The 14,148-nt window shown below is 36.3% G+C and overlaps 1 protein-coding gene across 1 annotated transcript in view; it reads right to left on the bottom strand.

The window, feature by feature from the left end:
• Positions 1 to 6,459: 6,459 nt before the first annotated feature.
• LOC139726727 (unconventional myosin-Ia-like) overlaps positions 6,460 to 14,148 on the bottom strand; it is a 109,882-nt gene continuing 102,193 nt past the window's right edge. Inside the window, exons 25-26 of the mRNA XM_071637721.1 lie at positions 12,338 to 12,465; positions 6,460 to 11,936 (exon numbers count right to left, since the gene is read on the bottom strand). Coding sequence (XP_071493822.1) covers positions 11,816 to 11,936; positions 12,338 to 12,465 — 249 coding nt within the window. The 3' untranslated portion in view covers positions 6,460 to 11,815. The remainder of the gene's footprint in view (positions 11,937 to 12,337; positions 12,466 to 14,148) is intronic.

Raw genomic sequence — 14,148 nt, forward strand, 5'->3', positions numbered from 1 at the left:
TCCTAGCTACGTGTTGGTCAGTTGACTACTGGTATTTCATTCTTAGCATTATGACTCACAATACGCATACGTAGATGCATAAATGATGTGTGTAGATATGATAGATCAATTCAGAGATGAAAGAGTCTGAAAAATGTCTTTGAAAGCATGCACTTGTGATGTAAAATTCAAGAGTAGATTTCTTTGTGCATCCAGGTCTGTCATAGCCCAGATTGAGATGACACCAATAAGTGTAGGCAGCATGCATTTTACCACTACATATAAAGCAGGACTTGATGCCTGCAAAATGAAATAAGAATATTACGTAGATATCTCTAAGAACGCTTTCCCAATAATTATCCATCACTTTTTTTCTTTTTGCCTACATGTGTTGTATGGTACCTACCAGTAATGCAAATGCCAGTCAGATATTTCAGCTACCGCATTGGCTATGCAATTGTGAGACACTAAAATGAGTTGGAAATGGTGGGTGGCATATTCCTGTGTATAATCAGAAAGGAAAAAGAAGAAGAAGAAAAAGAGTAATCCGAGAATAATACAGAAGATATATGCATGAATGTTTTGATTCTATGCAAGTGTCCATCAATCTTATCTCACTTCAATTGAAGTGAACACCAAGTATGTGCTTTCATTTGGACGGTGGCTGATATTCTTGTTGTTACACTTTGGTACTCCGTTCAGTGACTGTGCTCTAGCTGTCAGTATACTGGATTTTTTCACGACAAATTATGGAATAAGTTTTGTGAGTACAGTGCGTTTTTTTACGACTCCTTGATGTTCATGTCAAATCCAGCTTTTGTTTGTTGGTAAACGTTACCCATGCACCGATTAACATTGATAAAATCCCAGATGGGCATCCTTTTAAAACCAGCGTTCAAGCAGTTATGATTCTTCCGTCAGTTTATGATCGTTCCATATGTTGAAGTATCAATCATTCTTGGCAGAGTAACTTCTGGTATTACGTACAAAGAAGAAGAAAAACTTCATTGATGACACAGTACATAGTATATCTTGTCTAATGAACTTCTTTTTCAGCAGTCAGCAAATCAAAATAGTATGCAAAAGAGTAATTATCTTGTAATACACAAGTAGCTGTCAAGTCATCAAAAAAAAAAGAATGGATGCAACTTTGATATTTTCTCCTTTCTTTGTTTTTGCTCATGTGGTGGAGTTTGATCCATGTTTGTAGATTTGATGATTCTTGCAAAGGAATAGATTTCTCATCTCATAAATTCCTGCATGTACAAAGAATATTCCTGATTACTGAGTGAAGCTCGACAATTTTTTTTTTCAACTCTTATAGAGGGGACATTGATATACATGTATGTACATATATAAATATATCACAGTTATTTCTACGATTTGGTCAGAAATTTTTGTGTGTGTTGTTTTATTTTCCATCTTTCAACACAAAGGATGAAACATTTTCTTTTCAATTTGCATTGGAATGCTAGAAGTATATCTTTTCTTGAGGACTGCTTGTGATGTTGGATTTTATGTCTTTCCTTTTCTTTTGGTGTGTCTCTGTGACAGTACATGTTCTCGTGTATTTTACGCAAATTGCATTTTACACAAATTTCATCGTTTCCAGGTGACTTGATTTTCTGCTGTAGTGTGACGCATTGTAGATATGCAGGTTTGCTGGGTAAAAGAACAAAAATTTGAAAATGATGTATTTAATTGGGTGTCTATTTAAAGTAGGTTTCAGTAGATTTGACTGAAGGCATTGTACAAAACAAAAAATCAATTCTCATTAACAAGTGCACATGACTTGTGGGTACAGCATTCTTCTTTGACAACACTAGAGAAATATTGCAATTGACTTTTGTAACATGGATGTGATGACAAAAGAAACCAGCAGACACAAAAAATCGAAGGTAAAATAGTTTTGGATCACTGTAAAAAAAAACATGTACTATATGTTCTCAATCTTTGTGTGTCAGTTTCTGCGTGTTCATTACACATATACAGTTGTCGTAAAAGTAGCTCGATTATGAAATTGAATGTGGAACGGGGCAATAACGAAAGAAAAAAAAAGTTTTTTTTTTTTCATGTACTTGCTCTTCACTTTCAGAATCAGTGCCATATAGTTGTGAATGACTGTTTTAGTAAAAAAGCAGACTGCTGTAGACATGTTTTTGCTGTAAATGTATAATGACTGAAAAAAAAAAATAAGGTGCCACCAATTTTGGGTCAAAAGCTCACTCAAAATGAGACTTTCTTCTTGTGGAGAAAGTTTTATGCTGGAGAGAGGTGACTTGTACTATATCATAATGAGAGAGTGTGATCTACTTCTCTCGATGTTTAGATTTGAAAAGAGAGAGAGAGAAGGAAATAGCCAGACAGATGCTGATTCATTAGGCGTGGTCACTCTGTGCAAAAGCATGCATAGTTTGCTGACCTCCAACTTTGAAAAGTTTGAGCATGCAGCCACCCTACGGACAAAACTGTGTGTAGTTTCAGCGATAGGAAACTACCCATACTTTTGGTCTCTCACAGGAAAAAATGCAAAAGCGCAACAGCATACAAAAGAATACACAATGTGAGTAAACAACGTGAATGGTTCTGTTACGATGTCACAAACTTCTTGAAGTTTCAGTCGCACGCGGTCACATTAAACAAAACTATGTGTAGTTTTGCAAGAAGTGAGAAACTTCCCTAATATATGCAGGAAATTTTGCGGGAAGTTTCGCTGGTAAGCTTCTTGAGAAATTTGCTCTCACACCGCCCAAAACTACATGAAGTAAAACACAGGGTAGTGAAACTACAATGTATGCGTAGTTTTGCGTAGTGTGACCACGCCTATTCTTTGCTGTTGCGCTGTGTGGGCATACAATTTGTATTTGTACTTGTAGATGTTGACTCGAGGATAGCGAGAGAGATATTCTTCTGTAGGATGACAGAATTTGTAGAATACAGAGGGTATTGTATCTCCCTTGAGATTTTACATTTGCTGAATTGGGGCTGATGAATGTTTTGAGTGGTTAAAGTGTACATTGTGAAATTTCTTCAAAATGCAACTAGCTGGTGAACAAAACATTGATTACAAACAGGAATAAAATCTCATTCTTTCTGTAAATTTCTCTATTTTAACTTTCCACACTGTTCATGGCTGTTGATATGAGGAAAATGTAACAACTGATTATTCACGGTGGGTGGGAAATTTGTATTTCTTTTATAAGTGTTTGCACATCCACGGACGGGGAGTACATTGTATAAAAGTGAAATTTCGTCATTCTGATCTCTCTGACTTTGTAATTGCTCAATTTGTTTACATGCATGGTAGCTTGGTGAAAACAAACATAAAGAATATTATTGTGTAAGGTGTCAAAGATAACTACATAGCATATTTCTCCAGACATAGTATACACATAATTCTGGGAAGGAGTGTTGTAAAGCTGCATGGATTTTAGAGGAAAAGTGTTGATACTTTCACAAGTGAAATTGGCGAGTTTGTTCTGTCATTATGAAAGCTCTGTTTATGTTCCATTGTGTTATATCCCACCTCCCACCATTTTTTTTTTCCACACGTGCTTGTCTGTAAAATGTCCTGATTGGGTGCACACACTCACTTACGATGTCTTGCCTTCACTGTTGTAAGCAAAGGTCAATTTGAATACGAATATTTATCCAGACTCTTTCAGTGGCATAATGCACTAAACTTGTAAGTACTGTAAATACTGTTTTATTTTATTAAATTATTGACAATAAAAAAAGTTGTTGAATGTGAATTCCCTAATGTATTTTCTATGACTATATAAAAATCGTTCACTGTGATTTTTTCTTCCAATTTTATGTTTTCATTGATCAAGTATTGTCTGAGGTTATAGAGTTACATCATGATGTATGTAGTCCTTTCCAGAATGTTGTTTGGTTGAAATTTGTTTTTCTGAATAAAAAGCAATTGGATTATGATGGTAATTACACTCAGTGTGATGGTATTATCATTTTGTTTTTCCAGTGGACAGTGAGACCTGGGGGGGGGGGGGGGGGGGGGGGGGGGGGGGGGGGCGTTTCATCAACGAGTTCGTCTGAGGTTTTCACCGACAAATTTGCTATCAGCCAGTCAGACGCACGGATTTCAGTAGCTTTTAACGGTTGTCAGTGTAAATCACTGACAAAAAGTTTCATGAAACGGTCCCCTGTAGTTAAGTTTGATTTTTGTTTTTTCATGCTTTGTGTGCTGCAAATAACCACTTTAATCACATTTGATGGCAGAATTATGTCTGTAAAGGTGAAATAATGGAAAATTAACTGCATTACATGTACTTGCTTGTGATATGTATTCAATGCAAAAATGAGCACATTAGTTTAATACAGTCTGATGCCCACTAACAAGATTAAAATAATTCCAAGCTTGGCATGTCCTTTTGTCCGGTACTTCCCCTCTACCCACTCCTTTTCAACTTCCATAATTATTCATATCGGAACATACGCCACTCTGCAAGAAAAGAAAGTAAATCTAAAAAAGTAGACTGTCTTAGGCATAGGCGTTTACATAAATCTTCACATTTATTGTCGTCAAAATGTACAGTTATCCAAGTAAAAACCAAAAAACAGCGCAGTATTTGGGAGTGACCAATACATTTACAGATTAACAGCAAAACCACTTGGATACTGCATACAAACACTTATCACAAAATTAAATATATATGAGTCTGTTTATCACATACATAGGAGAATTAAAAAAAGAAATTATCTACACACAATTGAACGCATTGTGAGGTTCCAATGTGTACTGTTCGGAGTATAGCAAATGATACTATAATTTACAATCCATATTGCAATAATTACAATGTAGTTTCATCCGAGAATCATGTTTCTGCCATTATTTATGCGAGCAAGCAAAATAGGCCGACTCTCCGTGCAACTGACAGAAAATATCCTATGCAATTTTCGCTCTTCTACCATATAATTATTGCATAGGTTACCACGGTATTCTTCATAACTTGGAGAGCACACTTGATACTTCACAAAATCACAGTTAATCACGAATCATTGTACCTCATCAATCTCGCTCCAAGCCAATATAATAGTAGTACTGACATAATCATCACTATATCCGCCTTCAAATGAAACTGGAACACGTCGGACAGATTTTGCAAAATGAAGCAAAAGAGTAAAGAAACTATACTACTTCCAACACGATCATAGTGGTCTTGACTTTACATGAAGCACAATTTTGTTTTTTGTAATGCTGCTCTGAAAATCAGACAGTGGGAAACCACTTCTAATCTTTGCATCTTACCATACACTTTGCATGTTTTGTCAAGCTCATCACATACCTGTACTACTTTCATTTCATAAGTATCAACTGTAAATCTATATTATTCTAAGCAGGAGGGGCCAAACAGAGTAAAAATGTGTGTATCTGAACGTGTGTGCTCGTGTTGGATTGAACAATTTAGTCAGTCAATTCGGTCAATTTAGTACAACTAATCAGCATTACCATTTTCTGCACTTAATTTTTCAGCTTTCAAGAAACAACTGTGCACCAGTGACCACTAGCTTTAAATATAGTAGTCCTCACTTGCAAATGTTCTAGGGTTCCAAACAGATAAAACATCTGTAAATTCATAAAACACAATGCTCATGTGAACACATCAAATCACTACAATTCACGGTCACAATGCAGCACAAACACAATCGATTTGACAGTTATATCTTCAGGTTACAGCAAAATTCTTAATCATTTGCTAAACAAAGACTGCATACATATACTTTGGTTTGTCCTGAATTAATCTGTTGCTGGATTTGTGCAAACTTTTGATGCATACTAAGATCTGTTTACCAACACCATCTCTAAGCAATATTTTGTGGCAGTTAAGTGGATTGTTGACAGAGCCACCACTTTTTCACATACCTAGTATTCAAAGGACAGACAGAAAGATAGATAGACAAATACATACATACAGTAGATAGATGGACAGAAAGATAAATAGACAGACAGATAGAATGATAGATAAACTTGATTGATGCACAGAACGAGAAATAGACATACAGGAGACAGAGATGGACAGAGAGAGATAGATATGCATGTAGACAGAAATAGCACAAGAAAGGGAGAGATAGACAGATATATAGATAGACAAAGAGACAGATAGATATATAGATAGACAGAAAGAGAGATAGAGATATAGAATATAATAGATGCAGAAATAGATATAAAAGGAGAGATAGAGTAAGAGAAAGAGACAGAGAGTCAGAAAGATATATAGTCAGATAGACAGAGATTGAGGGGAAAGGGCTTTCTATGCTTCAACAGATGCAGCCTAGCAGCAAAGGCAGTACTTTCTTTTCCAGTATTGGAGTACATGTACATTCTTAGGTACACAGTTGTAGAAGCAAAAAAAAAAAAAAAAACTACTTGTATGGAAAACTAGAGAGCTAACTAAAGAGCACTTGTAAATATGAAAGAGGCAAATTTGAGAGGGAAAAGGTGACACCACCAACATCGTATTTGGACAATCCATTTCCCTTTCATTTATTTGTTGGGGGTGTTTTGTTTTTGTGATGCTTCATTTTACCTCATGTCTAACGACCACCAAACTGAACTCCTTTTCATACATATTATACTCTAGTGGCCTGATTACCCAAGATTAGTCCCAAGCAGACCACAGAAATCCTGAAAATCCTATGAAATCATGAGAAATTAAACATAGTGCAATTGTCTCCCTAATCTCCACCCTGGGACTTATTGTGTCCTGGACATACAACATGTCCAAAATTATGGAAGTACTTAAATTAAAGAACATCAAATTAGCAGTAAACTCCTTAATAAGAATGTCGGGTTAATTGCAATGCAATTAAACAACTGAAGAGCTCTTAAATGAAATTGGGTAGGGACTTTACTCGGTTTGAAAAAAAAAAATGTTTCTTTCAACACACATACATACACACACACACACATACAAGCACATACACACACATTTTCACTTGGTGGTCCCACTTACACAAGTTCATGTAAGATGCATGCTATACATAGCTGCTTTGTAGGTTTAGTACCAACCTGTATCACACACAAGCTACAGCACAGACTCACTCCTCAAAAAGCGGCCTTCCTCTGCCGAAATTTGACAAGCTTGCACCAAATGCTTCTCTTGAATCGCATGCTAGTTGTGCTAACATATGGTGAGGGAGTTCATTGCAAGTTGAATTTTTATGACAAACATATATTCCTGGCATCCCTTCGTGGTCAGATAGCACACCGCGGATGGACTTCGTAGAAAAGATGCAAGCAAATAACTCCGACACAACATTAATGTAGCGAGGTTACACACAGAATAACGTGTCTCCTTTCATTGGAATGTCTTGCCACTTCTTTACATAAACCTGATAACCTCATCATACAAAATTGTATCTTCTACATGCTGTACATATAAATAGAGGAAAATACCAGACTGAGCTGTCAAAAATCAAGCATTCGTGGTCACCTGATTTCATCTTCTATTTTGTCTTTTTTTTAAAGATAGCCATATTTCAAGTAAATTCAATTAAACTGTCTAGTATGACCAAAAGAAGAAATACATGGTAATGTTGACGTCACAACCCACAGTACAATGGACAACAAATACATGTAAGTTAGCTGCTTGCTCAGCATCTAGTTGTGGGAAACTTATCAATTACATGCAACAATGCACAATCTTCATACTTAAGGCAATATAATGAATTTCAAAAAGATTAGCTGGATACACACGAACAAATTTTTCATTCACCTGTGTTGTGGAAGACAATATCAAAAATGGTACCAATTTGTTATCATTGTACAGTGAATATGCAACAAAATGGATATACTCAACGATGGTTTGACGATGTACGCATGGCAAATTTAGGATTTAACATGTCGCCACAATACAATGCTCTTTGGTCATTTGACAGTCTGCAATTTGGACAGAATTATCGTTTGTTGTTTTAATTAACCTAATCCTCAATCTAGACATGATTTCACCATGGTGTAATAGAAAGCTAGAGGGAGAGTACATTTTGTGAACCAGTATCCACTGTTCTGTCTACATATATTACAAGGATGAAACGTAATGCTGCTTATGGTCTCAAAACCAGTTGAACATGAAGAAAACAATTTGATTCAGAAGTGCCATTTAAAGCATATGAAACTTACGCAACGCTTGATTGAGAACTGGTGGACTGAGAATTACCAGTCGCATTACTTGTATCATGATTTGAACATAAATTACAAGGAGGGCACATCATTAGTGTTATCAAAAACTTAACATTCAACAATGCATACAATGCATACAATGTGGAGTGATGATATTCCAATAATGTACAATCCAATAAAACAATTCATGGCATTCTGATTGACAATGGTATATTTTGTACATGAAAAACAAACAAACACCAATTCATTTAGTTTGTTGATACAGATAGGTTTGTAGTGAAGGCATTCACTAGATTAAATAAACATAGTACATAGCATGTTTCAAAACAGAAATAGACATTCAAAAGTAATCCTCGTACATGAGCATAAAAGCTTAATGATACCCAAGAGATGTCTTGACCAACTTCAATATACACTTTGGAATCATATTTCCGCTCAGGACCAAAATAATGCTTGTCCACACAATGTGACAAAGGTGGCCAACACACACAGTATGAGACAACGTTAAATGCTGAAAAGGGGGCACATGCACAGGCTAAACCAAAAGTAAAAACCAAAAATTTCCATTTATCAAAAGATGACCCTTGCATGACCTCAGGAGCACCATCCTGTCTCGACAGCAGATCATATAAAACCATGAAAAACAAAAGAAAATGCTGATTTTCTCCCCTAAAATATATAATGTATATACCAAATAAATAAGATAGACCATCAGTTAACATAAAAATGTAGACGTCACTACACAACATATATCACCTGTGCTTCTTTGTGTACAATTACCTTTATTACTACTTAAAACAAAGTGGTACACGCAACTTAACTGTAAGTTGTAATATTTGAAATACTGATTGGACAATATACATGTTGAGATGGACAGAACAAGATTCCCGGTACAAAATCAAACATCATCATCGTCATCATCATCATCATCATCATCTAGAATATCTTTTGGCAATTTACAGTAAACACAAAAACAAAACTTTTTTGGAGGAGGTATTCTCTATGGATATATACTAATATCTGCGGTAAATACAACACTTCAATACAACCCGATTATCAGGTACAACACTGCGGGGAATTAGAGCACAGGAAATGCATTATACATCAAATTAATCTTCTCTCCTGTTCCATTCAAAATTGGAAAATTAATACAATACTAATTGAGGAATCTGGAGTATTAAGGAAACATTTTTGTGAATATTCCTTCTCTGTAGAGTTACCCAACAATAGAAAGGATATCCAATCATACATTCAGAAACAAAACAAAAAACAATGTGATGTGGATCAGACATACTGTACACTTATTTGCACAGCACAAGACATGGACAGTAGTACAAGTTACTTCTGTATCACTTCTGTGTCAAAAGGATGTAACTCCACAAGATATCTTCAGAGTCCATCTAGCTCGTCTCGCATTAATAGATGCATCACGATGCAAAGGTGAACATCAAACACAAGTCCTAAATGCTCTTCTCTGATTAGTCAAAGATACACTTATGTTTTCTTCATCAATTCCAAGATAAAACAGTACTTTGTGAACTTGCAATCGAATCCAGAGCTTATAACATCTAATGAGATGTGTTATGAAAAGAGTAATGTAATAGATGATGACAATGAAAAATAAAAGACAAAACTTAAGGCTGGATTTACTCATATCTTTATGAGAAATAAATATTATTGATTTTTTTTAAATGATAAAAATTGAAGGCCATTCAACCTGGATAGACGGGAATTACAGCAAATATTTGGAATAAACGAAGGCACAAGTTAAAATGATTGCAAGAATGTGAACCAAACATAATATTTCAAATCTTTATGTACAACGTATTGTGCTAGGATTCACTGTCATGCTTTCGCATCTGCCTTTGGCTATTACATAAAGCAAGTCTTTATCAAAACAAAATAATATCACACAGCTCAACAACAAAATTACAGAGTTAAACATGGAATAATAGCCAGAGTTAGGAGTTGTGAATGTCTAATACTAGATTAGTATTGTTTCCTGGTCATGTGGTTTTTCTTTCCCTAGCCATTTTTCTATGAAACCACATCACAGTGCAATATTCTAGAATAATGAGTTTAAGGACCGAGCATTCACACAAGAAAAGTTTTCCTGTCGTTATCAGGACAGTATCAAATACAATTCAAGGCATATTTTTTTAAGGTATGCCTTGAGATTGCTTTAGTCTGCACCTTGCATTGCACTGACTGTGAAACTCTTCTATGTGTAGGTGCAGAGTCTACAGAGAGTTAGGTTGAATCCAGAAACACAGGCACCGACTCCAGGATTCACACAGCGTACCTCTGCTGCTCTGATGGGGCGACGCAACAATACACATCCATGGTTCTAGAAAATCATGTCCTCTGAGTTGATGTAGGTATTGAGAAGGATGGTACTATCGTTTTTCATAAATTGATCTTAAAATATTTTAACATATAAATATCTATGAAAACCTGGATTGTTGGTTCAATTTCATTAACACAACTTTCAACAACTTTTGAGATGATTGAGTTGCTCAACTGCAAATGCAGTGAAATAATACATCTTTAATAAAGAAAGCACTCGCTAGATAAAGAAATTCTCCTTTACAATGTACATTGTACACATACACATCAGTACTGGATCAGTAACAAATATCACAATAAATATTGGCTCCATTTTAGTGTAAAAAAAAGAAGAAAAAAAAATCAACTATGACTAAAGATCTGAAATTGGTCTACAGGAAAGGAATGGTGTATACCTGTGCCTTCTTTCGATCTCATTATTAAATGCACATAGTATCACCAGCTGATCACAGTCTACACAAACTCTCAAACCTTTCGCTGTCTGCCGACCAAGTTCTCAGTACCAAAGCATCCTTCTTCTTTTTTTAGCATGATGGGAAAACATCCCTGCTGACAGACATCCCATTTAGGTGCCAACTCCTCCGAAGGGAAACCTCAGCTCCACGTATATGGCACGATTTTACATCAAGTAAATGATAATTATACTCTGAGCTCAGATTTAAATTCCCTGAAATGCTGGACGCAGTGTTTCACAATCACATTCTGCCATCTAATATCTGTTTGGGGAAATTTGCATCAAAGGGTGACAAGCAATCGTCTGGAAGGAATCTCTTACAGCGGCAACTTCATCTTGCACGTCTTTCACGCAAGCAACATCATTATCGCTGATAGTATTAGAACCAGCGGACGAGGTGACGTTACAAGACGGAGAACTGGATGTATTCTCCAGAACGGTTTGGTCTGGCCGGGTCTGTTTGTCCTTTGGGATTGACAATTTTAGCAAGAAATTCAAACCTTTTCCTCAAATCTATTCAATTTCTCCTCCAATTTTCTTGAAGTGCCCTCTTGGATGTGATATTGCACAGCACAAGAGTATAGTGCCAGCAAGATGCATTGCATGGATGAATTATGCTGTATAATGTATGCACGTCATGTTGGTGGTCATGTCTCCCAGACCACAGTCATTAACCCTCCAGCGACCAGTGTCCCATAATTCCATTGCTATCACACCTGACGGCCTTGCCGTTGGGTGTGGCAGGGGTTAATAGAATTTCACCATTCATCTTCAACCCATGCTTGCATGAAAAGCCATTGCTGATGGTCGACCTCCACTCCTGTCTTTCCGAGGTTAGTTTCTTTAAAGTGCACTGGGTGGGGTCCAGTGTATAAAGCGGTACCTGTGACACAGTCCTAGGCGTGTATTTCCAGTTTGGCACCCTTCCGTTTGATGACGGGTGCGGGGTTATGGAGAGAGGCATCCTGGGTGGTGATGGTGGCTTGAACCCGCGTCCCATTAAAGTCCAAGGGGAACCTGTATACAGGGATAAAGCAGGTTGTGGTATAAGTATAACATGCATCAGAAAACACTGCGGAGTTTTCATGTCCTTGCACACTATGCACACACTGAACACCAAACATACAGTGTTTGCACAAAGGATACACTGAATAATGACCATGAGTGATTTACATCATAAGCATTGCACATACACTGAATACACATTTCATGTACACTCACACTGAACTCCACAAACACCATTTACCACAATATAGAACAGGCAAACCCTCACACAATTCTTCAAAACATATTTTGCCAGATTTTCTCTTGATTATGCATCTGAACAGACGTACATGATGCCATGTTTTGTGGAGAAGAAGAAATCCTCTGCAGATTTGAAACAACATGGGCATTCTGCTTTGTGCTTGAATATTTACCTATCGGCCACTGTGACAGTAACGTCCTTGTTTGTTGCCGTTCTGATCGTCCGATGGAACTTGGTCACCATCTCAATGAGTTTTTCGCTCATGAACACATAATCTCCTTTCTTGGTATTCTCCTCTCCCTGGATTATGGAAAGCCACAACAACCAGAAAAAGATTTCAATATCACAATCATTTATCTACCCAAGTTATTTTTCTCACATTACAACAAACTTTGGTGAGATTCAATTTATAGTTATCTGAATATCAAAAATTTCAATGCATGGCTAAGTAAAAAATTGGCAACAATTACTTGACAAACAAATTTGTGAAGAACATTTGATGTCAATATGATTTTTTTGACAAAACATATCTCAGTTGTTCATTCATTATTCATTATATGTTGTATAAATCTGTGAAATGGCAAAACTTTGTATTTCCTTCAAGTTGACACTATAAATAAAACATGCAATTATATTCTTGTTGAAAACGTGCAATAGCTGCTGCATGTCTTTGACTCTTTGTAAGTAATTGCTCTGATTCCCGATAGGCCCACTAAATTTTGACAAAATTGCACTCTGTAGTATAGTGGTTTGAGGGCAATCTCATCACAAAAAGGGGATAAAAACACAGCGGGTAAACTCTGAAAAGCTGTCTGCTACCATAAACTTGAAAATTGTACTGAAATGAATGATTAATTATTCTACAAGAAAAGGTAGACTTTTATCCACATCAATCTATTGCAGCACTGTTTTATGATGACTATATCTACATAGGCTCAAAAAGTTAAAGGGATGGTACAGTTTTAGGTGAGATGGGGCTTCAGGTTTCAACTTTTTTTTAAATGATAATTATTGAGATGATGAGATAATTATATATACATATACGCATTTACATATAATACATATTACATATAATTCTAAGAGGAATTCAAAGTTTATTTGATGAAAATTGGTTTTGAAATGGCTGAAGATATCCAAAACAAAGCAATCCTAATATAACAGTGGGACCCACCTTTTATTTGAATTGCTTTGTTTTACTTTGTTTTCGGATATCTCAGCCATTTCAAAGCTGATTTCCATTAAGTGAACTTTGAATTCCTCTTAGAATTGTATGCTCTTCATCATTTCATAAAGTAGTTTCTAAGTATCTTGCAAAAAGTTAAAAGCTGAATCCTCACCTCAACCAATACCATACCATCCCTTTAAAATGATCATTGAGCTTGAGTAACAGTCCTTGAAACACCACACTTGTAAAAATACAGTAGACTACAGGGGCCGCGGAAGCGGGGGGGCTGGGGGGCTGTAGCCCCCCCACACTTTTGGATCGTGAAAAAAAAATCAAAGAAAAAAAAAGAAAGAAAGGGGAAAAATCGGGGGAAAATCACATTACCCGAATTTCTCACAAAAAGTGTGCTTCAGATCGCTTTATCTTGATTTCAAAAACACAAAAGCTCCGTCGATTGGGAGGGGGCATCCCCCTCCCACACCCTCCCCCTCTACCTCACTAGACTTTGTACATACACACAGATGATGCACACGCGGAATAAGAGCTAAATGCCGTGATTTTGCTATTTAGTATTAACACTTTCCTGAAAAAAAAGTAAATTGTTTCCATAAATATTTTTTTAGGGGGGGGGAGCTGGGGGAGCTAGAAAAAAAAAATCCAAGTATTGCACCAAAAGTTTGCACCAGATCGCTGAATTTCAGGTCTGAAAATGTAAAATCACCTTCGTGTAGGAGGAGAAATATCCCTTTTGTCACTCTCGTGAGCATGCCTTTTCTGTCCAGACAACGTTCATGAAATTAATTGTCACAATAAATTTG

This window comes from Diadema antillarum, unplaced genomic scaffold (assembly GCF_040938485.1).
Source record: "Diadema antillarum isolate AM-2024a unplaced genomic scaffold, OU_Dant_1.0 seq00000097_RagTag, whole genome shotgun sequence".
Taxonomy (NCBI): domain Eukaryota; kingdom Metazoa; phylum Echinodermata; class Echinoidea; order Diadematoida; family Diadematidae; genus Diadema; species Diadema antillarum.